Here is a 25,249-nt window from a genome sequence, read left to right as displayed (position 1 = left end):
TATTCAATTATATTCTGTTCTCCAGTGGCTAACTTGTCATATGCTTATGTCACGTGGAGTCAGTCCATAATACAGGTCTGCTGTGAGTCAAATAGTCAGCTAAAACTTCCTCCTGCACTATCTGCTTTTGCTATCTAATTTGCAGTATCTGCTCAGTGTTACATGGCAGATCCCATGTGCCTTTGCAACTGATCTGACTGATTTGCCCTTCTTTGTGACCTCATCAGATGCTTATTTTACAACACTGGCAGGCACACCTCTGTCTGTCTCTCTTTTCCACTGCCTAAGCATTCTGTAAAATTATAAAAATCAAGAAAGTGTTCTTAGTTGTGTGTAAGGGGATGGTTGTAACACTTTTTAAAGATGTGTTACAACCCACCCTACCCCTGTCAGCCATTGTGTTGCTAGATGTATTAGCATAGTTGTTTAAAATGAGCAGGGAAAAATGCATCACATTTTGCCTGAGAAACTGCTATTTAATCTAATGTAAGTCATATGATTTTATCGGCAATAGTATACATCAAATATAGTCTTGGTCATCTTATTTCTTATCAGTTTTTTCTCTATAGAATCTGCATACGCATGTTTCCAGCCTTGACAACCCAGGAAGTGGATAAACACTAGTGATGTTCGACAGTGACGTGCGGTGATGTCTTAAAGAGGCTAGGCACTGAGTTATGAAAGCCAGATTACCTGATTTATTGTTTAAGCTAATAATACGTAATAACAGTGAACGTTACACACAAGCGCGGCATATCAAGAAATGTACAAATTAGGATGTATATCGTGTACACTCTCTCTCTCTCTCTCTCACGCACACACACACACACACACACACACACAAGTGCGTAAACAGTGAACGTTATGCATTTATCAGATCCTTCAAAACCTCTCGGTTTTCCTTTACCTTTTCATTGTGGTAGGTTATATTCAGCTTCCTTTGCTCGTCAAGTGCAAGGTCGATCTGAGATTTTCCAAAGGTTTTCAGTGTAATTTGACACTGGATGTGAGCTGACGACTTTTCATGCTTGGTTAAAGCTGCGGGCAGGTTGTTCAAATCGCAATATCCCGCTGAAGTCCAAACAGTCTGACTGGTTGAAAAAAGCAGGCAGGGATAGCAGTACAGCCGCTGATTGTTAGCGCAGCCACATAGCCAATCTTTTCTTACATACCAATCAGTTTGAAATGATCGGATACTTTTTGGGCCCTTTTGCTGTACTAGTCCATCTAAGGCTGGCGTAGACCTCCCTCTTGCAATTAACTCCTATTTGGAATTAAAATCGAGCTTGGAATAATTTCTTAATTCCGTGATTACGGCCGGTGCTGTCATTTTGAATTTTGCGGGGATTAGGCATGTACGCTAGCTGTGGTGTAATGACGTTAGCTACGCAAATGTCCAGGAATATCTCGATTTTAATTGGTCCATGTCTGATACGTAACAGAGATGATTACGGGCATAACATATTTACGTCAAAAGGCACAGCAGATTTGTGCTTTTTGCCGTACATGTTAAAGAATACAGGATCGAGCGCGCATGCGCAACATGGGTTTTCCGCGTGTCGTCTGCAATGAATGGACCGTAAAAGCACTGCTTATTCTACCATTTGTTTTTAGTTGATTATGCGTAACTGCTACATTTGTCATCATAACGTCTAAACAATTGGAATAACACACATATTGCATGTATAAATCACAAGAATAAAAAGTAAAAATCCAAATACAAGTTTATTATTTAATAAACATTTTATTTTTGAATTTTGGCAGGGTAGGCAGTGCCTAGTTTGCCTACCCAGACCGCACGTCAGTGATGTTCGATTCGTGAAGGAATCGTTCTTTTGAACCAGTTCACCAATTCGGACTGAATCGTCTGAAACAGTTTGCGGCTCGAGTCAACACTGATCCACAAGTTATTCAATTAAAACTCACTTTCGGACATTCCTGACAGTCACTACCACTCGAAGCCAATATCCCGGAGTATATAATCCTATGATGCCAGTTTTTGCCAACTCTTATTATCAGTGCTCCAGTTACTCCAACAGTCAGGGTTGGGGAGTAGTGGAATACATGTAACGGGATTACGTATTTGAAGTACAAAATATTAGTAACTCTATTCCACTACAGTTAGTATTAAATCATTGGTAATTAAAATACAGTTACATTCAAAAATATTTTGATTACTGAAGAGATTACTTTGCATTTTATTGTAATTTGTTTCATTTAATGTTTAGTCCTTTCAGATGGAAAACATTGACTCATATATGGTGGTGGCGTAGTGGCTAAAGCACAGGGCTATTAATCGGAAGGTCACAGGTTCTAACCCCACGGCTGCCACCATTGTGTCCTTGAGCAAGGCACTTAACTCCAGGTTGCTCCAGGGGGATTGTCCCTGTAATAAGTACACTGTAATTCGCTTTGGATAAAAGCGTCTGCCAAATGCATAAATGTAAATGTATAAATTGTCAGCTTTGAAGCAAAAATGCTGTTTCTATCCATTTTACCTGCACGTTACCAGACACGATCATATTTTTTCATGTTGGAAATTCATGTTGGATCATAATTTCTTTTTTCTAGTAAGACCTTTGATATTAGGGCAAAAATCCTTTTCTTGATAATATTTTTTTTTTTATTATTTTCCTGTAAAAATATCAAAAAATCCTTAAAACAAGATCTTGAATTTAATTTATCTTGTTTTAGAAACAACACTGCATGAGATATTTAGGTTTTTCAAAGAATATATTTTTAACATGTGTATTTTGTCTTACTGTACTGGCAGAGTTTTTATAGTCAAAACAATTTAAAAATCTACCAGTGCTGAAGAAGTAATCCAAAGTATTTAGAATATGTTACTGACCTTGAGTAATCTAACGGAATACATTACAAATTACATTAAACAGCATGTATTCTGTAATCTGTAGTTGAATACATGCCAAAAGTAACCCTCCCAACCCTGCCAACAGTACACTGAACTGAGAACAGTAGGCTATCTCAAGCTGCTGCCTGAAACTAAGCATGCGTGTATCGAGGGTTGAAGTGTGTGAGGACGAAATGAAAGCTTGTTGTGTAGAGAGCAGCATATAAGGATAATATCACACAAAACATTCTGGAACTACGATGTGTCATAATTGTCATTGTGTTATCAACGATTAGCTGGTCGCAAATATTCAGATCAACCTTACATTTACAGTCGTGAGTCTCTCACAGCTGAACTGAGAACTGTCTTTTTTGGACATGTAGCCTACGCTGAGAACCGATGAGCTGCTGATCCATTGTATGTATGAAGATGCTTTGTGGCTTGATATTCATGAGTGGCTTTACCCAAAGTTTCCTCTTCTTTGAGTCTCCTCTCATAAGGACATTGTGTTTGGACTTGTTATGAACAGCAACAAAGGTGATTTTCTGGTTAATAACATCCTTATTTTTGGGAAATTTTATATACACAAACTTAAATATTTAAAGGTGAAACCCAGGTTTTCTGAATTTCAAAATATGTTTCTTTCCCATACAAATGGCCTTATTATGATGAAAAGTAAAAATGCACAAAACCTTTTACAAAATGCACAAAACCTAATGGTTACAACCACTCATGGAACGTCTCTCGGCCAATCAGATTCGAGGACCTGAACTAACCGTTGTATAGCCTATTAGTGAAATCGTCTCGGTTATGTATGTAACCTCGGTTCCCTGAGACGAAGGGAACGAGACATTGCGTTACTAACGCATATGGGGAGTGCCTTCACACACGACCTATTTGAACCCTCTCTACAATAACGGCAATATTCTAATATTGGCTATGGTGTTTGAGCCCCAACTGTTTTTGGCGTGAAACTGACCACTCATTTCAGCGCGAACTGACCACTATAAAACAGGTGCACACACACCATATCCTCAGAATTTCTGACTGAGAACAAGGAGCGCATTGCTCGTGCCTCAAGAACTCTGAGTCTTGTGGTGCGGCTAGCGTTCGCAATGTCTCGTTCCCTTCGTCTCAGGGAACCGAGGTTACATACGTAACCGAGACGTTCCCTTACGTCTTCAGTCCACTTGACATTGCGTTACTAACGCATATGGGGAACAGAATCCCATCACGCCGCACTACATGACGTGACTTCCTAAAGAGGAAACATGGCGGCGCAGTCTTATAGGACGACGACCGACATGAGTATGCCACAGTGAGTGATCCTCATGATCGCCAGGAGGAGAACACTCATAATGAATATATGAGCTATAGCCATATAGTATGAATTACTCCTTATGAACCCGGCCGGGAAGGGAGTTTATTTATAATGAAGTGCTTGTGACTTATGGAAATATAACAGCCTGAATGCAGGCGGTCGTGTAAATGATGCAGAGCCCGTACTTAAAAAGGGGGCATAAGTAAATAGATATCTATCTATCTATCTATCTATCTATCTATCTATCTATATATATATATATATATATATATATATATATATATATATATATATATATATATATATATATATATATATATGGCCAATGAATAGCAAGTGCTCTAAACAGAGAGGACTTGTGAAGAAAGAGACGTTACGTCTAGGTTGTAAAACCTTGCGAACGTGTTTTGTGAGGACCATCCTGCTGCAAAACATATGTCTTGTAAGGACACACCATTCGTCCATGCCCATGAGGAGGCCATGCCTCTAGTTGAGTGTGCTTTAACACCAATTGGGCAAGTCTGACCCTGCGATTCATAAGCCAGTGTAATTGCATCGACAATCCAGTGAGAAAGTCTTTGCTTGGAGATGGGCATTCCTTTTGTGCGTCCTCCATAGCATATAAAGAGCTGATCAGACAGTCTGAACTGGCAAGTACGCTCAACGTATGTATGTAGCGCCCACACAGATGCATAACAAATGTAATGATTGTTCCTCATCCAAATTAAATGGGGGAGGGAAGAATGCCTGGAGGTGAACCACTTGCGCTTTGAAGGGTGTGGTCAGAACCTTGGGTACATAGCCTTTCCTTGGTTTGACAGTGGCTCTTGAAAGGCCGGGGCCAAACTCCAGACAAGAACTGTCGACTGATAATGCATGTAGGTCACCGACCCGTTTTACTGAGGCCAGAGCCAGCAGTAGTGTGGTTTTAACGGAAAGCATGCGCAAATCAACAGAGCCCAAAGGCTCGAAAGGGGGCCCTGCGAGAGCTTTTAGGACTAAAGTTAGGTCCCAAGTCGGTATTGTAGCTGGCCGAGGCGGGTTTAATCGTCTTGCTCCTTTTAGGAACTTTATGATTAAATCATGCTTGCCTATAGAGGCGCCGGCATCATGTGCGTGATACACAGCTATAGTTGCCACATACACTTTGAGCGTTGACGGGGTGAGTCCAGCGTCTAATCGCTCTTGAAGAAATATTAGAATTTCATGTATGGGGCAGTTTACTGGGTCCTTACTACGTGAGAGACACCAGTCAGTGAAAACCTTCCATTTTAGTGCATAGAGGCGTCTTGTGGACGGTGCTCTGGCTTGTAAAATGGTGTTCATGACTGAACACGTCAGTTCTGGCGCGTGTAATGCATCCTGTTCAGTGGCCACACATGCAGGTTCCACAGCTGGGGCTGGGGATGCCAGATTGTGCCGTGTGCTTGAGAGAGGAGATACCTCCTCAGCGGTATTTCCCATGGCAAGCTGTACAGCATCTCTATCATTTCGGGAAACCATGGCTGGTTGGGCCATCTCGGCGCAACTAATAGAACGGTTTCCTTGTCCTCCCGGACTTTGCATATGACAGAGTGGATTAGGCATATTGGAGGAAACGCGTATTTGTGTTTCGCCGGCCATTTGTGTGCCATTGCATCCGTTCCCAGCGGGGCTTGGGACTTCGAATACCAAAGGGGACAGTGAGTATTCTCCACTGAGGCAAAAATGTCGATTTCTGCTTTGCCGAATATTTCCCAAATCCTCAACACCGTCTGAGGATGAAGTCTCCAATCGCCCGGTATCACCCCTTGGCGTGACAGTAGGTCCGCGCCTTAATTCAGGCAGCCTGGGACATATGTCGCACGCAGGGAGAGGAGATGACGCTCGCTCCATAGGAGGAGGTGCCGTGTCAGTCTCAGCGGTGGCGGTGAATGAACTCCACCTTGGCGGTTTATATATGCCACAACTGTCATGTTGTCTGAGCGAACTAGGACATGACAGTTCGCTATTTCTGACTTAAAAGCCTTCAAGGCCCACGCCCACGCCCACGCCCTCCTCGGACCTGTCCAGGTGCCGAAAGTCGGGCGCCCATCGCACACCGCCCCCCAACCTGTGTTGGAAGCGTCTGTTGTCACCACTTTCCGCCTGATAATTTGCCCCAGCGCCACATCTCGCTGGTAAAATGCAGGAGCTGTCCATTGTACCAATGCAGCTATACAGCGGTGGGATATAGTGAGACGCATGCGCCCTTGGCACCAAGCATGTTGTGGCACACGGCGCTTCAGCCAGCACTGAAGTGGTCTCATGTGTAAGAGACCTAATGGGATGACGGCCGATGCCGCCGCCATAAATCCCAATGCTTTCTGAAACATCTTCAGAGGAAGTGATCTCCCCAGTTTGAACTGAGACAGACACTGTAGAATGGCCTGAACGCGCTCGCTCATGGAGTCGAGGCGGACTCCCAAAAAGGAGATATTTCGGCTTGGAGAGAGTGTGCTTTTCGCCCAGTTTACATTGAGGCCCAAGCTGTTTCGATGCTGAAGCAGTAAGTCTCTGTGTTGGCATAACAGAGCCTCTGATTGTGCTAGTAACAGCCAATCGTCGAGGTAGTTCAATATGCTCAGTCTCAGAGGGGCGAGCACCGCATCGATGCACTTCGTAAATGTGCATCGATGCGGTGACAGTCCGAAGGGCAGGACTTTGAATTGATACGCTGTTCCCTCAAACGCGAATCTCAAAAACATCCTGTGGTGCTGTACAATTTGGATATGGAAGTATGCATCCTTCAGATCTATCGACGCAAACCAATCGTGTGGGCGTATATGCGATAGAATTTGTTTCTGAGTAATCATTTTGAATGGGCGCTTTATAAGTGCGCGATTTAAATGTCTCAGATCCAGGATTGGCCGAAGTCCGCCGTCTCTCTTTGGGACAAGAAAATAACGGCTGTAAAACCTTTTTTGTGCTTGACAATTTGGCACAATCTCTATCGCGTTTTTCACGATTAGATTGTGTATTTCGGCTCGTAACACTGGCGCGTCTTTGGACGAAACCGTGGAAGACAGAACGCCGTTGAAACGGGGCGGCCGGCGAGCAAATTGGATCGTATAGCCATGTTCGATCGTTTTTTGCACCCATTCTGAAATGCCCGTTAGGGCTCGCCACGCATCCGCGTAATGGGACAGAGGGCACTTTGGTTTGCTCACCGTATGATATAATGCGTCGCTTAACACAGGGAAGCGGTTGTGCATAATGTGTGTGCTTTGAAGAGGAAAAGGGCTCTTTTTTGAGAATGTATGAGCATCTCATGCATTTGCAACGAGTGCTGTATTCTTTATTGTATTTTTTATTGCATATGACACAGAAACAACATTTTTTAAAACATTGTGAACAGCAATATTCCTCTCCCGACGAACAGCAGTGGGGAGGTGGGGAACAGTGTTCTGTGTCTCCAATCGAGCCTTCTTCGGAGCACCATAGGGAACGACGGGCTCCATTTTCCTCTTCAAAGCGTTGCGCCCGTCAGGAACGCTTCCGCTGCGCGGGGGAGTTCCTCCCGTCGGCGCGAGGTGGGCGCTGATACGGCTGCTTCCGTTTGGGCCAAGGCTTGCGTGGCCTCACTGGTGGCTCGGCGGGGGCCGGTGCAGGCGCTGAGTTAGCGGGCATGGGTTTTTTAGCTGGGCGCTGACTTGAGACAGAGCGGGGGCGAGCCGTCTGTGCTATGCTCCGTTTGGGCATGAAGTGCCTTATGGCTTGTGACTGCTGCTCTCAGCAAACGTACGTAGCACTCAGCAAACGTACTCACTGCGTCGCCAAAGAGGCCGGCTGGAGTAGGCTTTCCCCGCTAGTGTGGACGTCTACCTACATGGCTTAGAAGGATGAATGGGGCGTGATTTCCATGCCCTGCTACTCGCTGGACAGAGATGTGCTGCTACCGCCTCCTCCACTGGGGGTAGTTGAGCATAGCCGTTCTTTTCACCCTGGTCCACGTTCGAGAGAACGTAGTCACTGCGCATGCGCGCTGAGAGGGGCGCGCGCCAGGACTTAGATAGTTCACTGTGCACCTCAGGGAAGAACGGGGCAGTTCTGCTGGGCGCGGCCGCTTGATGGCGTCCGGACTGCAAGAACCACTCATCAAGGCGAGACTGTCCAGGTACCTCTGGGGGAGACCACTCGAGATTGAGTTCTTCGACCGCCCCTTCAAGTACGCGAAGCAACTCCCTGTCAGTGGGGCGCACACGATCCTCGCCCTCGCTGGGGGGAGGGGCAGTAGCATCATCCATTGACCAGTCGCCTGATGCAGCGAGAGACAAGACATCGTCATTATCATCCTTATCATCCCCAGCGTCAGATCCACCAAACGAGACGAGGCCGCACGCTCCTTCAGAGGGCCGGAGCTCGTCTCGCACATAGCGTATGGGGAAATATGCGCTTCGTGGAGATTGAGGGGCTCGTGGGGTGTGTGCCGGCATGAAATCCACCTCAAGTTCATCCTGCTCGACCTCGCGGCCCCACCGTGCCCCCTCGTGTGAACCCTCAGGAATCACAGAAGAGGCTGGTGGGAGGGCGCGAGAGGCTGAATCGTCCCTCAGAACGAGGGCGATTCGTGAGCGAAGCGACTTGAGACTCATGTCCTCACAGTGAGGGCAGTCTGTCTCCATGAGAGCCGCCTCTGCGTGGGCGCGGCCCAGACAGAAAACGCAGCTCTCATGCTTGTCTGACGGCGGGATGTGTCTCTCGCACAAGGAACACTTACGGAACGACATCTTGAAAAAGACGCGAACACGTAAGTGGCTCTTTTAGATATATAAATATAAATATAGATTTATATTTATATAACTTATATCATTTATATTTATAACACAAGTATTTGCTTAAAAGGATACTCTACACCTGCCGATGCGCTGCTGAGAATCAGGATGCTGAGGTCCGTTCACCAGCGAAGCGTCAAGCGGCGAGGCGGAGTGATGTTCGCCGGAGCACTGCAGGGGAGCGGAGATTCTTCTCTGCTGTGAAGATTCCGTCCGCTGACTGGTGTGAATCGACGGCGAAGGTAGAGGGCTTCGAGACAAGAGGTAATCGCTGTCTTGAAGGAAGAAATTCTGAGGATATGGTGTGTGTGCACCTGTTTTATAGTGGTCAGTTAGCGCCGAAACGAGTGGTCAGTTTCGCGCCAAAAACAGTTGGGGCTCAAACACCATAGCCAATATTAGAATATTGGCGTTATTGTAGAAAGGGTTCAAATAGGTCGTGTGTGAAGGCACTCCCCATATGCGTTAGTAACGCAATGTCAAGTGGACTGAACCAATAATCAAAACAAACCGTGACCCATGGTTATTTTTCCAATTTCCTATTTTTAACTTGATCATTAAATCGAAATTACGAAAATCAAGTCATTATTTATTTTTAACATATTTTTTTAGAAATAATGAAATAGCCTAGGCTATGTTGTTTCATGTTTTTCCGATTTTTAATTCTTAATTGAATATGAAATGAACGAATGTTACACGGATTATTATATGAACTATGATGATGATTGTTTAATATATAATAGGCCTATATATATATATATATATATATATATATATATATATATATATATATATATATATATATATATATATATATATATATATTAAAAGTGCCTATTGTATTTTAATGGCAAAGCACTGTACAGCGCGTACCAGGGGGCGTTGTTTTGGGATATTGTAGTGTGATAGTATGACTATCGACTGACAGTGGGATTCATCTGTAGAGCCACACGCCCACCGAGAGAGAGAGAGAGAGAGAGAGAGAGAGAGAGAGAGAGAGAGAGAGAGAGAGAGAGAGAGAGAGAGAGAGAGAGAGAGCGCGGGGGACTCTATTCACCTCAGCGTTAGACTACCGATATCGCCTTCTTCTAGAAATATCATAGGCGCATTTTTTAACCACACAGATGCGAGGTGCACCTGTCGTGTGCCAAACCAGCTGATATTAGGTAATAGTAGTTGGCAAATCGCCGTGGGATTCATCCAGCGCCTTTGACAGCCTACATTGCGTGTGAGGAGAGGCGCAGAATGCCGCTGCTCATAATGTGATGAGCGCACAGACCGCATCTAAAGCCGCTATTTTCAGCGCTGGAAGAAGAAACTCGTCAAATAGAAATCTCCAGTCTCAGCAAGGGGAAAATAACGACATGGGGTAAGTTGTTTGTCATAGAAAAAAGTAGGAATTTGCTGCTAAGAGCATGGTCATTTTATTCCCGGTTTTATGAGGACGGAATATTATCGCTTGGCGGAACATGACAGCCTTTAGTGTTCTTTACAGTATGTACGTCTGTTAAATAATAATAATAATAATAAAAACATACGCTACTCCATTATCATTGTTAAATGGAAATATAGAAGGATGTGCAGTTTATAATTTAATAAAATATGTTGTGAGATACACACATATCTGATATTAATCGCAGAAGCTGAAACGCTTCATAATGCACAATAAGTTATTTATATATTAACACTTTCTAAATAAATATAGGCCAATTTCATTAAACTGGGGTGACCAGTCTTGACCATTGGCTGAATTTTATTTTGAGGCAACATATTGGTCAGCTGTGTTTGATGTTGTTTAATGCAAGATGACAAAAATCATGCACTTTGTGACAGAACATTATCTTGTAATTTCATATATTGATGTGCTGCAGTGCCAAGGGCCTTTAATCTAACCATGCTTATGTAATCTACATTTCAGCTGTACTCCACTGCATGGGCACATCCTAATCAATACAATTGTTTGGCCAGTATACTGGCACAATGACAACAGATATATCTGTATGTGTTACTGTAATTTCCAGAGCTCAGCTGGAGATTGTCCTGACAGATATTAAATAAAGGTGGCCCTATGCTTGGGGATTCAAATTAGCTCGAAGGATCAATTTACTTAGGTCAGCACATGAACTAAAATCTTTTTCATTGGTAGCCCTTATATGTATAGCTATTTATAAATCAGATTTTTTTCCCACTGGGTAGTCTGTGATCACTGTCTCAGTTATCTTTTCAGTTTATAGAGTAATTACTCCAGGATATGTATAATTGGGTGGCAGCATTATAAATAGAATAATGAACAGACGCAAAGTCTGATTTCAACTTTATTTTTTCATTCTTAATTTATGACTACGTCACAACAACTGAGATCTTTAACATATAAGACACTCTGTACAGTCTCATATCTGGGCTATTATAGAGAGCTGTGGAATTTGTGATCAACCATGTTCAAATTGAGCAAACAAAGGTGTAATAATTGCTTATATCAACATTTTCAAGCATTTCACCATTTCAGTTTGCTCTGAGGATTTGTGTTTTAAAATCGCTTTAGAATGAGATCTAGTTTTCCTTTTCTAAATTCAGGCTTTTCCTCCTTTCTCTTTTTCTGCGTGGGTGGTTGACATTTAACCATGAAAAGATACTGAAGGAAAAATTTTTGCAAACAACAACAAATCATGTAGTTGTGCACATACTGTTGACTGTGTACGGTGCTTGAATATTCAGCATTTTAACCTATTTTGTCACATTGTGTGCTAATCCTTGAACCTGCCATAGAGGATGGTGTGAAAGATCATATTCTGGTTAAATATATACAGTTAGCCAAACGAAAAGCCATGGGTTTAAAATAATTTAAATAGTTAATTATAACAATTAAAATCTTCTATAGACTATGGAAATGAAGTGATGTCACATGTTTTTGTTTATAGAAATAGATTGCAGTTTCAGCTGGTTTACTTGACACTTAAGCTAAATTACACTTAGCAAACCTCCAGATTTGTGACGGATGCTCTGGTTCCGGTCCATTTGGCAGCAAATTGTCCATCAGTTGAACCCTACATAAATTGTTGTTTTGAAGGGCCCTTTAAAATACATATTTTTTAAGCCCTTCAGTTTGGAATGACCCTTCAACATAGTGGCCACGATTGTTCCCCCTTCCAAGTGCCCTTCGGAGATGAATCTATCCCGTTTGGCATGCAGGGCCAGTTTCTGGGTCAAATGTCCACACAGTGGTGACAAAAGCTAGTTTTAAATACGTTTTTAGTTGTCAAAGATGTAATAAAGTGGAGAGGAATGCATATTTTATTAACTCTATCCCCAAGCCCCAACCCTAAATCTAACATCTGTAAAGTACAAATGTTATCTCAGAGGGAAAATGGAACTGAATTGATTATGTGAATGTTATTACTGGATTAACAAACCCTGGTCTGTGATGCTGCTCACCGAACATGCATTCAGTTCCAGCACAGGAGGAGAAACTAACATGAATTGATGCAAAAATGTCTGATGGAAGATGCAGCTTGTCAGTAACTTGTCAGCAGAATGGGGTCGATGTCAGGGTACTAGCAAATTCGGTAGCAACATGTCAACTTCCTGTGTGATCATGTTGAAATAGCTCCTTAAGGTAACATTAGCACAGTTTCATTTGTACCGTGCATTTACTCTATGCACCACCTTTAACTCATGGACTTGAAGAAGCATGTCATGCAAACCACCATCTATGGTGACTGCTGCTGAATTTGAATTGAATTTAAATGCTAATTTTGTAATGAGCCTTTGATGCTCTTCAGAGTTCTTCTGCCTCCTCGGTGCAGCGTAAACACTTTTCTATCTGCCGAGCTCCATACTTCACAGCTCCCTCGCTCTTTGAGTACACATAAGCAGCTCCTCTTCTATCTTCCTTGTTCTGCGTACAGATATTTCTGCACATCAGCCCAACGTCAGCTGATTAGAAGCTTGCTAATGTAATTGAATCTGGTGATTAGCTGTCCTGGGAATAGGAACAACAAACCATCTATATCTGTGTTTGGAATATTGACCCCTTCCCCCATCATTGTTTCCCCTTCTGATCCTATGATTTGATAAGTAGGATGGGATATTAGAGTATATTAGGATTGAGGGGTGTTATCTGTGGAATTGTGTCAGAGGAATTTAGGGTCTTTGAATGGTATGGAAATCTGATGAATGCAGTAGTGGTAACAGATGCTCTTTGACATTAATTTGAAGCCAGTGTCTTTTAGAAAAGCCAGTACTGAGATTTGAAAATTGAATTCTGGGCTGAGATCTCTGCAAAACATTTATTTTTGGAATTACCTGCAACTTGAAGGTGACAGAAATTTTATTTGCCCATTATCCAGCCTCCCTGTTGATGTCAAGCCTAAACTTGTTTGCTGATTTTAGCTGGACTTTCAGCTGTGTCAGGCTGGTCTGTTTACTAATTTAGGAGGGGTTTTGGGCATCTGTCAGTTGGTCACACAGGAAGAACGGCTGACCAACAAAATAAACCAGCTGAGCACCAGTTTGACCAGGCTGGGAGACCAGCTAGATCATCTTAAACCAGCAGTGTTGCTGATTGTCCCGTATTAGCCAAAATGTTGCGTCTTTTAGCCGAAAAACAAAGATGAGAAGCACTTAAAATGCTCAAGCGTCCTGTATTCATGTAGTGAAAAAAGTTGGCAACCCTTGTTTTTTTACAATTCAGTAAAATTGTATGGATACCTTTTAGAACAGCTAATATTGACAACGATTCTGTATTTTGACCACTGGCAAGTTCAGTCTTGATCAGTTAGTAAATACTAACTACTGTGTCACTTACTATGAGGGTAAGTTTGTAGCTGCAAGAACTAAGAATGAGAAACGAACAAAGTCCATTGTAAGAATTACCTCAGTTGACTGTGACACAATAATGATTATTTTTTAGTAGATTGTTGTCGTTTATTCTTGTGGTTCACGTGTCTGACTGTGTATTGTTGCCCAAGGTAGCAATAATGTGCACATAAGTCTAACCTTCACTGTATTTTGTTTCTAAACTTGGCATCCAATAAACGTTTGAAAGAGCTTGTTTTTGACTTTTGCAATTCACTATTTTTGTCATTGAAATAGGCTCCAGCATTGTAGTAGATGGGTAGCATTTGTTGAGACAAGTTGGGATGTTTCTGAAATACCACATCTGCTCTTGGACTTTGCTCTATGGCATTTTATATCCTTACCTTCCTATTTCTTTGATTATCAAATTGAACTAGCCAGTCTGGGAAAAGAGTAATCCCTAGTATGCTCTTAGTGTCGTCCAACCTGTGTACAGACATGGTTGCAGCAGCAAAGATCAGGTCAATAGGGGTGGGACTGCACAGATTACTGCGTCCCTGACTATTTTTAGGCTCATCTCACACAGTCCAAACTAAACAGCTGGCATTTCCATATCAGCGGAGTGTGTTGAATAGTTGCTTTGCACTCTTGAAGCAGGGCACCAATGTGTCTGACTGGGTAGAGCAGACCCAGGTTCTACCTGGGTTCAACCGATTGTGGTTAGAAGCAAGATGGAGGCCAGGGAAATGGTGATTCGTCTGCCCGGTCGTTCCAGTGTGCCTGACGACATTGGAGAAACCATGGTGCTCAGGCACAAAGAGGTTCACCACTTTTTCTTCCTGCCTTTCAGGGAGCAGCCCATCTACAGCACAAGGGCACACGTCTTCCAGATAGACCCCAACACTAAGAAGAACTGGATGCCCACCAGCAAGCATGCGCTTACTGTTTCTTACTTCTATGACAGTACTAGAAATGTATACAGGATAATCAGCTTGGACGGATCAAAGGTAACGTAGTCTTTTTTATTGCCATCGATTCATCTATATTGTTAGGACTGCATGCTTATTGCTTGCCAGAAATGTAGGAAAATAGGTCCTTTAATATATTCTTCTCAATTTGGTGGAAATTAAAGTCTTGTCTATGGTCCAGCAAAAGCATCTCATGTAATAATGCTTTCGCAATGTTGCAAATATTGCATGTTTGATGAATTTGGAAGAACTGTAGCTTTAGCCTCTTTTTTACACTTTATGATTTTTCATTCATTCAGCAGGACCCTTTTATGCTCAAGAGGTTTGTGAGAGTACAGAACTGATCTGGTAACAGAGTCTGACTGTATGCTAGAGATTTCTGTCAAACATATTCCCTTGGATAGAAGTGGATTAGTTCACAGTCCCTGTGGAGAGAAGGATGCACTTGAATTGGTCAATTTCAGAAAGCTGAGCAAAACTCTCCAGGGGTAATGGTTGACGCGTTGTTCTGTGTTCATGCATAGAGATGGTGTTTCAGCCATCTTGGAGCGGTTCACATGCATTGTAAAGGCAAAGTGCTTTAAAAATTCCAAACATTTGATGCTGCTTAAAATTATTATACAAATCTAAAAATGTGACACATTGTCACATTAACAGAGGAGGTGACACCAGTTCACAAAATTTGTAATAAGCAACATTGGAAACTGTCAAATACAGTTTAACACTGCAGTACAATGTTATGCTCCATCAAAATAAAAGCTCCAGGTAAAGGTGAAGTAAATACGAAAGAAATATATTACTAATGCATAAAACAAATCCTCGTAATAATAATAATACAGTATCATATTATAATAACAAGCTTGACTGAACTATAATAAAAACTATTAATCTGGGTTCAAAAATATATTTAGAAATGTAAGTTTTTGCACACCCAGTTCATTTACAAAACAAATTATTGTATAGTTACATATAAATTATATTTATTATAATATAAATAAAATAACATACTTCCTGTTCATCTTGTGGAAAACTTGCATTCATTATTTTATCAATATGCTTGCTTCATTAAACATTTTCAATGTACTTGGCTGAAATGGCTGTTAGAAATTATTTTCAAATTATGATATAAAATCTCTTATATGTAATTTCCCCCAGTTGTGCACCGAAAGGGGGCCCCCCGCTAGATGGTTGCTTGGAGCCCCAAAAATCATAACCCCGCCCCTGCCCATCAACTGTGTTGTTGATGGTGTAACTGTCCACAATACTTCAGACTTCAGATTAACAGACTGTATACCTTTACTATTCTCCTGCAAAACTTGTCCAGTCATAACCCTGTTCCACCTTTTCCACTTGTTTAGCAAAGGGAGTATGGGGCATTTAAAATAGCTTCAACAGCATGTGTGAATGTGCTTGTGAGTTCGGATTCTCGACCCTCCCCATAGCTTTTGGTTTCAGAGACAGAAATAACATGTGAATCAGTGCACTGTGACTATTGACACCTACACAAGTGCAAACTGTTTGTTCAGCAGCTGATCCATGATGTGTGTAGATCCTAACCCAAAATTTTTGATTAATATATATGGTGTAAATTTTACACTGCTGATCTTAGCCCATTTAGGCATCTAACAGCACTAATGTCTCGGTTACATACATAACCTTGGTTCCATGAAGGAACGAGACACTGCATATGATCGCTGTGGGACCCCGTCTGAGTGTCACGTGGTCTGAAGCCCTTATACATTCATGGCAATTTATTGGCTGACGGCACTTAAACGACACCCTCTAGAGGGTGTCGTTTAAGTGCCGTCAGCCAATAAATTGCCGTGATTGTATAAGGGCTTCAGACGGACTCCATAAAGGTGTTCACTTTCACTTCATTGAGTCAGATTGTCTGCAAAGGCACATGCCAATGCAGCTGCTAGAGAGTATGGCCAGCTACCCAGCGTTTCATTCCCCTCAGGGAACCAAGGTTACATACGTAGCCGAGACATTCCCTGTTGGATAAATCGATCTGCGTATTATCGCTGTGAGAATGAATACATTCACGCCATGCGAACAGTAGCTGCCAACTGTCTAACCCTGTGTGTCAGGCATATAGTGACGCACAAGTGAGCTAAAGGGTCTGAATAAAAAGGTATTATAAATGTACTCCTGTTTCAAAAGAGAGAACCTGGGAAGCAGGAGACAATCCCTAACAAATGTATGCAGAGAGGACCACCCTGCCATCATACAAATGTCCTACAAGGACACACCTCTAGCCAAAGCCCATGAGGATGCCATGCTCTTAGCAGAATGGGCTCAAATACCTGAAGACATGGGTAAATCATGCGCATCATAAGCACTAAAAATTGCATCAATAAGGCAATAAGACAGTCTTTGCTTGGACACCGAAATACCTCTGTTGTGGCCAACAAAGCACCCAAACAACTGTTCTGACTTGCACCACTGGCTAGTATGGTCAACATAAACACACAGCGCTTGAACTGGGCGAAGCATATACGTATAACCTTTCATGCTCCTCCGACTCAATTGGGAGAGGAGAGAAAGCCTGAAAATTAATGGTCTGCGAGCGAAACAATGTAGAAATAACCTTGGGCAAATAGCACAAATGAGGACTTAATACAAGCTTTGAACACCCTGGCACAAAATCCATACACAAAGGATTGACTGACAGGGCATGCTAATCAAAACTCTCTTAAACAATTCCAATGCTACTTGCAGTGTCATCTTGAGGGTCAAAAACGTATCAGTAACTGTTGTAAAGGGCTCGAATTGAGCACCCGAAAGCACCTCTAAAACAACAGATAAATCCCAAAAAGGAATGCAGACTGGATGAAAAGTTCTAAGCTTGCATACCCCACTAAAGCAAGAGACAAGAGAATGTCTACTGACAGAGACTCCATTGATAAGTGCAGGTTCAGCCCCAATAGCGGCAACATAAATTTTAAGCATTGCCGGGGCAACCCCAGAACCAAAATGTTCTTGCAAAAATTCCAGCACTGTACTAACAGGACAGTGAGCTGGATTTTCACTTCATGCTGTACACCAAGAAGCAAAAATATGCCACTTAAATGTATTTAGCCTCCTCGTTGATGGAGCTCTAGCATTTACAATGGTGTCAACCACAGCCGGGGATAACCCATTACTCAAAAATGCACCCTGATGAGGGACCATACCCATTACTTCCACAAGTCTGGCTGAGGGTGCCAAATGCTGCCCCGTGCCTGAGACAACATGCTCGCTCTGACTGGATTCTCCCAAGTCGTCTTTTCCAGGAGAGAGACCAGAATCAAAAACCATACTTGAGATGGCCAATACGGTGCCACTAACAGAAGCCGAACTCTATCCTTCCAAAGCCTCTGCAGAACTGCGTACAGCAGACTGATTGGTGGAAACATGTAAAGATATGCTGTTGGCCACTGATGTGCCAGCACATCAATGCCCATAGGTGCAGGGGTCGTGAGATAAAACCAGAGGCGACAGTGCATCGTCTTGCTCGAAGCGAACAGGTCCCCTTCCGCTCTGCCGAACCGTCTCCCGATTTTTTCTATAATTTGAGGATGTCATGTTCACTCTCTGGGATGTCAGACACTTTTTGGACAGGAGAGCCGCCCTTGAGCTTGCAGCCCTAGATTGATCAAATGGCTGAGAACGACGATCTCGATGTTGGGCAGCCAAAGTCTCTGAGTGAGCTAACACCAACCAATCATCGAGATAATTCAAAACGCGGATGCCTTGAAGCCTCAAGAGCATCAGAGCTGCATCCATGCAATTTGTTAAAGTGAGTGGAGCCAGTGCAAGTCCGAACGAAAGGATGTCAGTAAACAGCTCTGTTCACAATTCTTAATGCCTTTTAACATGACTCTAGTGTGATAAAATCACTTACCTTGTCTGTGGAAAGTTATCCAGTTGCAACTCCTTTGTCAAGATGACGTAACACTGTTAAACTATGTTGGCATGGTGGACCAAAAATAAAATTTACATGACTTTGAGTTTTCGGTTTTCATCATTGTCTTCTATTTTTGAACAAGCCATCGTGTATTTATCCTGTTTATGATCAGACGCACAGTGAGAAGACGCGATTGGGACCATCTAAACAGTACAGTCTCCACAAATACATATGGAATTTACACAGCTGCTCCATGTTTGAAGTGCAACAGCAGCAGGCCAAAAAACATACTCACTTCGATAAAGTTCTGGACTGTGGTCCATTCTGACATGTAATTACAATCTTATCATGTACATGATCCGACACACAGAGAATAAGTTATGTATCAGCACTCTGTCTAACTGCTCTCCTTCATAAAAAGCACGTTTGGAGCACGAGAAGCCCAACTGCAGCCAAAAACGCTTGTGCCGGTCCGGTTATGGAATTTGGTCCATTTGGTGCAGTGATTTCGATTGGGTCATGGTGTTTATTGTAAAACGGTTGAAGTCTCGCACCTGCCCGAAGAACTGTTACATCCATGAGTTTGAATTCTCCACTGTGGCTGTAATTCCAGCTCATGCATGAGGCAATACTGTGATTGGATGGTACATGTGTACTATCTTACCAATCATAACTCAAAGTTTAAGAATATTGTGGCAGCGGGGGCGTGGTCAAGTGTCCGTCCGAGGGAGAAAGCGGTAAGGGCGCTTGCACCTGAGCTAAATTATGTTTAACATCAGTCTCTAATTTCAGTGAGCATGGGGAGAGCGACATAAAAGCAGGCACAGAACCTCCAGATGGGAGAGAGAACAACGCGTCAATCTAGTGTTGGCATAGACAAATAATAAGAGATTTATGTGATGCAGAGAAGTTTTTTTTTTTTTTCTGTTCATAGAGACATAAAGTTTGTATAATATTGCTGTGGCTATTAAAAAGAACCCTTTCTTCTTAAGAGCTCTGCGTCTTCGTTCCATCCTTATTGTCAGACCTCTTCACAAATATATCTTATTTTTGTGATGTTGCTTCAACTTTCGTTTTGAAACAAGAAGAACGAAATGGCTCAATAAAACTAAATAATAACCACATTCCCCTTAACAATAAACATAATGAGTGTTATCTTTGTTTTCAGTAATGTGCAATCTGTGCATATCTGCTAACATCTCCAAAAATGTGTTTTGGGGTTTCATGACCCTTTAAGTCTAGTTTGAGTGCTAAAGGGAATTTCAGAAATGGCTCACAATGGCTTGAATGTTTTAGCAGTATGCCACCCTGATCGAAGAGCTCATAATAATAATAATAATAAGTACAATTTTTCAGAGCTCAAGGACACTTTACAATAATAACACAATAATACACAAACAAAGAACAGTCACAAAAACACAGTTCAGATAGCACAGTCATTGAGAGTGAATACATAACACATTACATTTACAGACAATTTTATCCAAAGTGACTTACAGAGCCCTTATTACAGGGACAATCCTGCCGGAGCAACCTGGAGTAAAGTGCCTTGCTCAATAATGGTGGCTGTGGGGTTCAAACCATCAACCTTCTGCTTAACAGTTTAGTACTTTAGCCCACTACACCACCACCACTCCATTAAGATAAATAACACTGAGAAAACCAAAAGGTTTTAAGAAGAAATTTAAACTCAGAGATAGAAGAGATGCTGCGAAGAGTCAGGGGGAGTGAATTCCATATATTGGGTGCTACTATGCTGAATAACCTGCCACCCATTGTAGAAAGGTGAGATATAGGGACAGAAAAGAGTCCGGACCCAGAAGACCTAAGTGAGCAGATCGGGTTGTAGGGGATAGTAAGGTGCCAGACCATGAAGTGATTTAAATGCAAGTAGGATTAGTTTATATTTGAAGCAAAACAAAACTGGTAACCAGTGAATTTCAAACTGGAATGGAGTAATATGAGATGAGCGCTTGGTTTGTGGAGGAATTCTAGCAGCAGAATTTTGAATATATTGCAACCTAGCAATAGAGTTAGCAGGTAAACCAATATAAAAGGGATGAATGCGAGCAATGCGGCAAAGGTAGATGAAGGCAATTTTAGATACAGATTTAATATAAGCTTTAAAAGTGAGGGAGGGATTTTACAGTGTTGGATGGTTTAATGAAAGTGCCATCAATATTACTAAGTCATAAGGTTTTTTTTTTTTAAGTGTTGGTGTTCCTATAACAATGATCAGTCTGGAGAGTGGGAGCAGATCTACAAGCTGTACGTATTTGAATGCCATCAGCATAACAGTGGTAACTGAAACCATGGCGGCGAATGAGTTGACCCAAAGGCAATATATATAATGAATAGTAGAGGTCCAAAAAACGATCCCTGAGGGACACCTAATTTGAGGGAAAAAGTAGGTGACTGATAATTTTGTATTGAAATGTAAAATTGTCTATCCGTGGGGTATGAAGGAAGCCAGGAGAGAGCAGCACCAGTGACACCAACATTCGAGAGGCGAGAGAGAAGTAATTTGTGGCAAACAGTATCAAAAACAGAAATATGATCAAGTAATAGAATAATGGAGAGAGAACCAGAGTCACCAGTGAGTAGTAGGTCATTGACAGACAAAGCTGGGAGAGAGCTTGCAGTAGGCCGATGGCTGAACAAGCATCAGGCAACACAAAATTGGAACATCATAATATCAGGATCCAAGAGAGTCCAAAACAGAAAATGTTGGGGAATCATACAACGAAATAATCCAAACAAGGCACAAACAAAAACAGACAGAACAAACGATAGTCCAGGTGCGAAGCGGCAGTCAAACGCGCACAGTATTCTCACCCTGGAAGAAGCGTATACACAAATACACATCACACCACAAATGTGGTAAATGTGTAAAACTTGACATGATATAGAAGCTCTGACTTTGTCTCCATATTCTACCTCTACCCCTGTGGAATCTACTCTGCCCTCACTTCTGTACAGCACAGCTGATTGTGGGTCCCATCACTCTGAATGACAGGGGCTTGTCACAACCACTGTTGTCCTATAATAGGCAGTAGCAGAGCCAGCGGTTAGATCTCTCTGCTCAGTGCTATTCACATATTATCTTGGATATAACTTCTCTTGATGGTATTTGATCATTTTTTTTACTTAAATCAAATGCAGTTGAAGTTAGTGTGAACTCCCCTTTGAGCACATTCTACATCCTTTTCTAGCTAGCCATTTTTCCACTTTATTGATAGGGACAGTAACTTAAAGTAAAGACATAACTAGCATAACTACATTAATCTAAAGCCTGACAGTTACAGGCAAATTAAGTACACATTTTGTCAGTACTGAGTTGAAATTGGGTCTTTTTGACTATGATCTGACCTGTTACATATGGGTTTGGCTCAACTATTTAGTCAAAATACAGTTATTACAAAATCCAAACTGAAGGCAAAAAATGTTTAAAGCAGCTTTTCCTCGGTTTTAGTGTAGTTACTGTATTTTGCCTTTGTGTGGCAGAGTAGCTCAGCTGTTTTCAAAATAGTATAGCTTTTCCAATTACAAGCTGCTTTTCCCAGAAAGCAGTTACCAAACAGGCTGAGGCAATAATCAGACTCTCTCATTAGATGACCGTTGTATCATATGTAGCAAATCAGTTCATTTGGACGGTTCATGTACGTAACTGAACAGGTTCTAAAAGGATTTGCTGATTCATTCACTAAATCCCTGTGTGACATTTTTGTCTTTTTTTTGTATTTAAATATTTTATGAAATACAGCTGTTCATCACAGCAGAATGTTTTTGACAAAATTTGGGTGTAAACGTAAATTAGGCTATATAAGATATTGCCTCCCTTAATAGCTTGCTGTAATTACCAACTTTTTGTTGGTAGCTTGTAATATAGCTAACTACTTTTCAGAAGGGTAGCTTAACAATTTTTTTATTGGGCCTGGGTAGCTCAGTGGGAAAGACGCTGGCTACCACCTGCATCTGAAAATGAAGACAAATACCAGCTTCAATGTACTTATTGTGCTAGCTGAGCATCACATCAATGGAACATGCTCAAACTGTGAAGTTCCTGAGCTAGTCATTTGCACATACAAATGCGTATCACTTCATTAGGTTTGCCCCACTTAATGTTTAAAGCACAGCACAACATATCACAACATAGTGATGCAGATTAGCAAACACTTGCATGGATTTGTTAGAAGACCTTTTAAAATATTTGTTAAACATATTTATATTTTAAAGGGGTTTAGAGGGGTTCTAATTACAATTATTATTTAATTATTTAATTTCTATACACATTTTATAATCATATTTAATCAAGCTACACAATGATTACTGTAAGACATTATAGATATTAGTTTAATTTGTTTATTATTATTATTTTTTGTTAATGCATGATTTCATGTAAAGCTGCTTTGAAACGATAGTGTTGAGAAAAAAACTATACAAATAAAATGACTTCACTTTTAAACACTAGACTTTTACATTTTCTTTAAATTTAAGCATGGAGCTTTCCTGTGTAAAACTTGCCAAGATAGTTTGGATGGTGTTTTGGATGGTTGTTAGGGTGATGTTATGATTCTATGGCATTCTGAGTGTTTTTAGTGAGTTGCTATATGGCTGCTAGGGTGTTCTTGGTTTTTGCTAGGGCATTGCTAAGTGATTACTTGGTGGGTTACTTATGAACCTTTTCACCTCCAATTCCCTGTGATATTCTGGGTCCTAAATATGGTCCTTCAATGTATTGGAATATTTAACTCAAAGAAAAGTAATTGCACATCTTTCTTCAAAAAAAGCTGCACAATTAAAGGAATCATTCATGTCTGTAGCACAAACATTATGTCGAAGTTAATTCTTACTGTTGGGCCACCCTAAGGATGAACAATAGTCATAGTGATGACTATTGCTGAACATACTGTATGTTTTACTTTATATATACTAAAAGCTCAATTTCACCTCAATGTACCTTGAAGGATCTATGCATCTTGAGTGGATACTGGGATCTGCATAGAGCACAACACTAACTGCCGACTTTTTCGGTGGCCTTGGTTCCAGAAATATTTCATTTTCCTACAGGCATTTAAAATTCCTCTATAAAAGGTTCTAGGCCTTAAGCTAAATCAACCAGCTCTGAGATGAATCACAACATTAAAACATTTTTACAAAGCAAAAAAGTATTGAAAAGTGGAAAGAAAAGATTTATATTTTTTAATGAGGGAATGAACTACACGTCCCATAAAGCACTGCAAATTATGTAACTAAATCAGCCACGATACAATATGAAACTCTTGAATATAAATCATAGACTATACAAATCCTTTATATAAAAAGTTTGTCAAATATGTACAAAATACTCTTGTTGGTTAAAACGTGACTGCATAGCTTATTGAGATTGTTGTAAGACATAGCACACAGTCACTAATTTCCATGGGAACGACTTCTCTGATTGGTGGATCTCTATTTAGGATTGTGGGTAGTGTAGTAATTAGCCAAATTTTCTTTAATTAAATTTTTTTTTTCAAACATGGATTTGAAATCTTGCTCACTTAGGACCAACAGAATCATGTACCAATACTAAACAACCTTGGAGATCATGTCTGTGTTGAAAGGTTTGAATGTTATTGCTAAAAGTAAATTTCTCTATGGAGAAAATCATTGGGATTTTTAACTTCCAGAACCCTGAAATTGTGCTCTATAGGCTATTTAACAGCTGTGGTGATGTTACATATTAACTTGCCTGATTGTGATCACTCTTACATCTATGTATAGTGAGTGGGAGGGTGGTGTAGAAGGGAGAGAACTCATCCTGACCACACTGAGGGAGGGATTGTATAACACATGTGTAACACACTCAGGAAGCTGACATTGGTTGCCCACTGTCGATTTTCTCCCTTGAAATTACATGTGTGTGTGTGTGTGTGTGTGGCTAATTGGCCTTGTTCTGGAAGTGTGTGGGAGTATAAGAGTGCTATAGGCTTTTTTGCCACACAGCCTTCATGGATTGCTACGTTTTAGAGCATCCATCCATTACACGTTTCACATTCCCAAATTACACTGGAAAAAAATGGCTGATAGAAAATAATAAATAAAATAGTAAATTTAGAGAGGTTTATGCTTGAAATGTCAAAAGTAAAACATGCATAAAATACAGTATCTCCAAGCTTCTTGGAAAATTTCAATGATGGATTACAGAATTGACAGAATCTTCATTTTTGGGTGAACTTCACCTATATCTTATGCAGTTTTACTTCTCATGTAAATGTATCATGATTAAAGGATATTTTGACTGGAAAACAAGACAAAGATACTGATGAAGAATATAATTTTTTATGTAGATGATTTCGATATTCGGTGGCTTTCCTACTGTCTAGATAGTCAAGCTGCAATTGCGAGTTTCAGAGAATATTTGCTGCATAGCAAATTCACAGCACACCTCTTCTCTCTCGCTCATTTCTCCCTCCTTATTTGCTCTCAGTTTTACACCCACACAGACACATTCACTGGCAGTAACTGTCGTCATTTCATCAATAACATTTCACAGTCTTATAAAGCTGGGAACATCAAGAGATTCACTGAAGGCAGTTAAGTGTTTATGTACATCCATTTTTGATGTCCAGCCCATATTATTTAAGCATTTTT

General features: G+C 41.2%; 1 protein-coding gene across 2 annotated transcripts in view; it reads left to right on the top strand.

Moving 5' to 3' along the window:
- The first annotated feature begins 10,017 nt into the window (after positions 1-10,017).
- LOC127643209 (homer protein homolog 1-like) overlaps positions 10,018-25,249 on the top strand; it is a 32,460-nt gene continuing 17,228 nt past the window's right edge. The window contains exons 1-2 of one of the 2 annotated variants that reach the window (XM_052125844.1): positions 10,018-10,334; positions 14,610-14,766. In XM_052125844.1, the coding sequence (XP_051981804.1) occupies positions 10,231-10,334; positions 14,610-14,766 (261 nt within the window). In that variant the 5' untranslated portion in view covers positions 10,018-10,230. Of the gene's footprint in view, positions 10,335-14,366; positions 14,767-25,249 lie in introns of those variants that run through there. The other variant, XM_052125843.1, reaches the window with a different exon arrangement.

This window comes from Xyrauchen texanus, chromosome 4 (assembly GCF_025860055.1).
Source record: "Xyrauchen texanus isolate HMW12.3.18 chromosome 4, RBS_HiC_50CHRs, whole genome shotgun sequence".
NCBI lineage: Eukaryota > Metazoa > Chordata > Actinopteri > Cypriniformes > Catostomidae > Xyrauchen > Xyrauchen texanus.
This window is presented reverse-complemented; position numbering and strand designations above follow the sequence as displayed.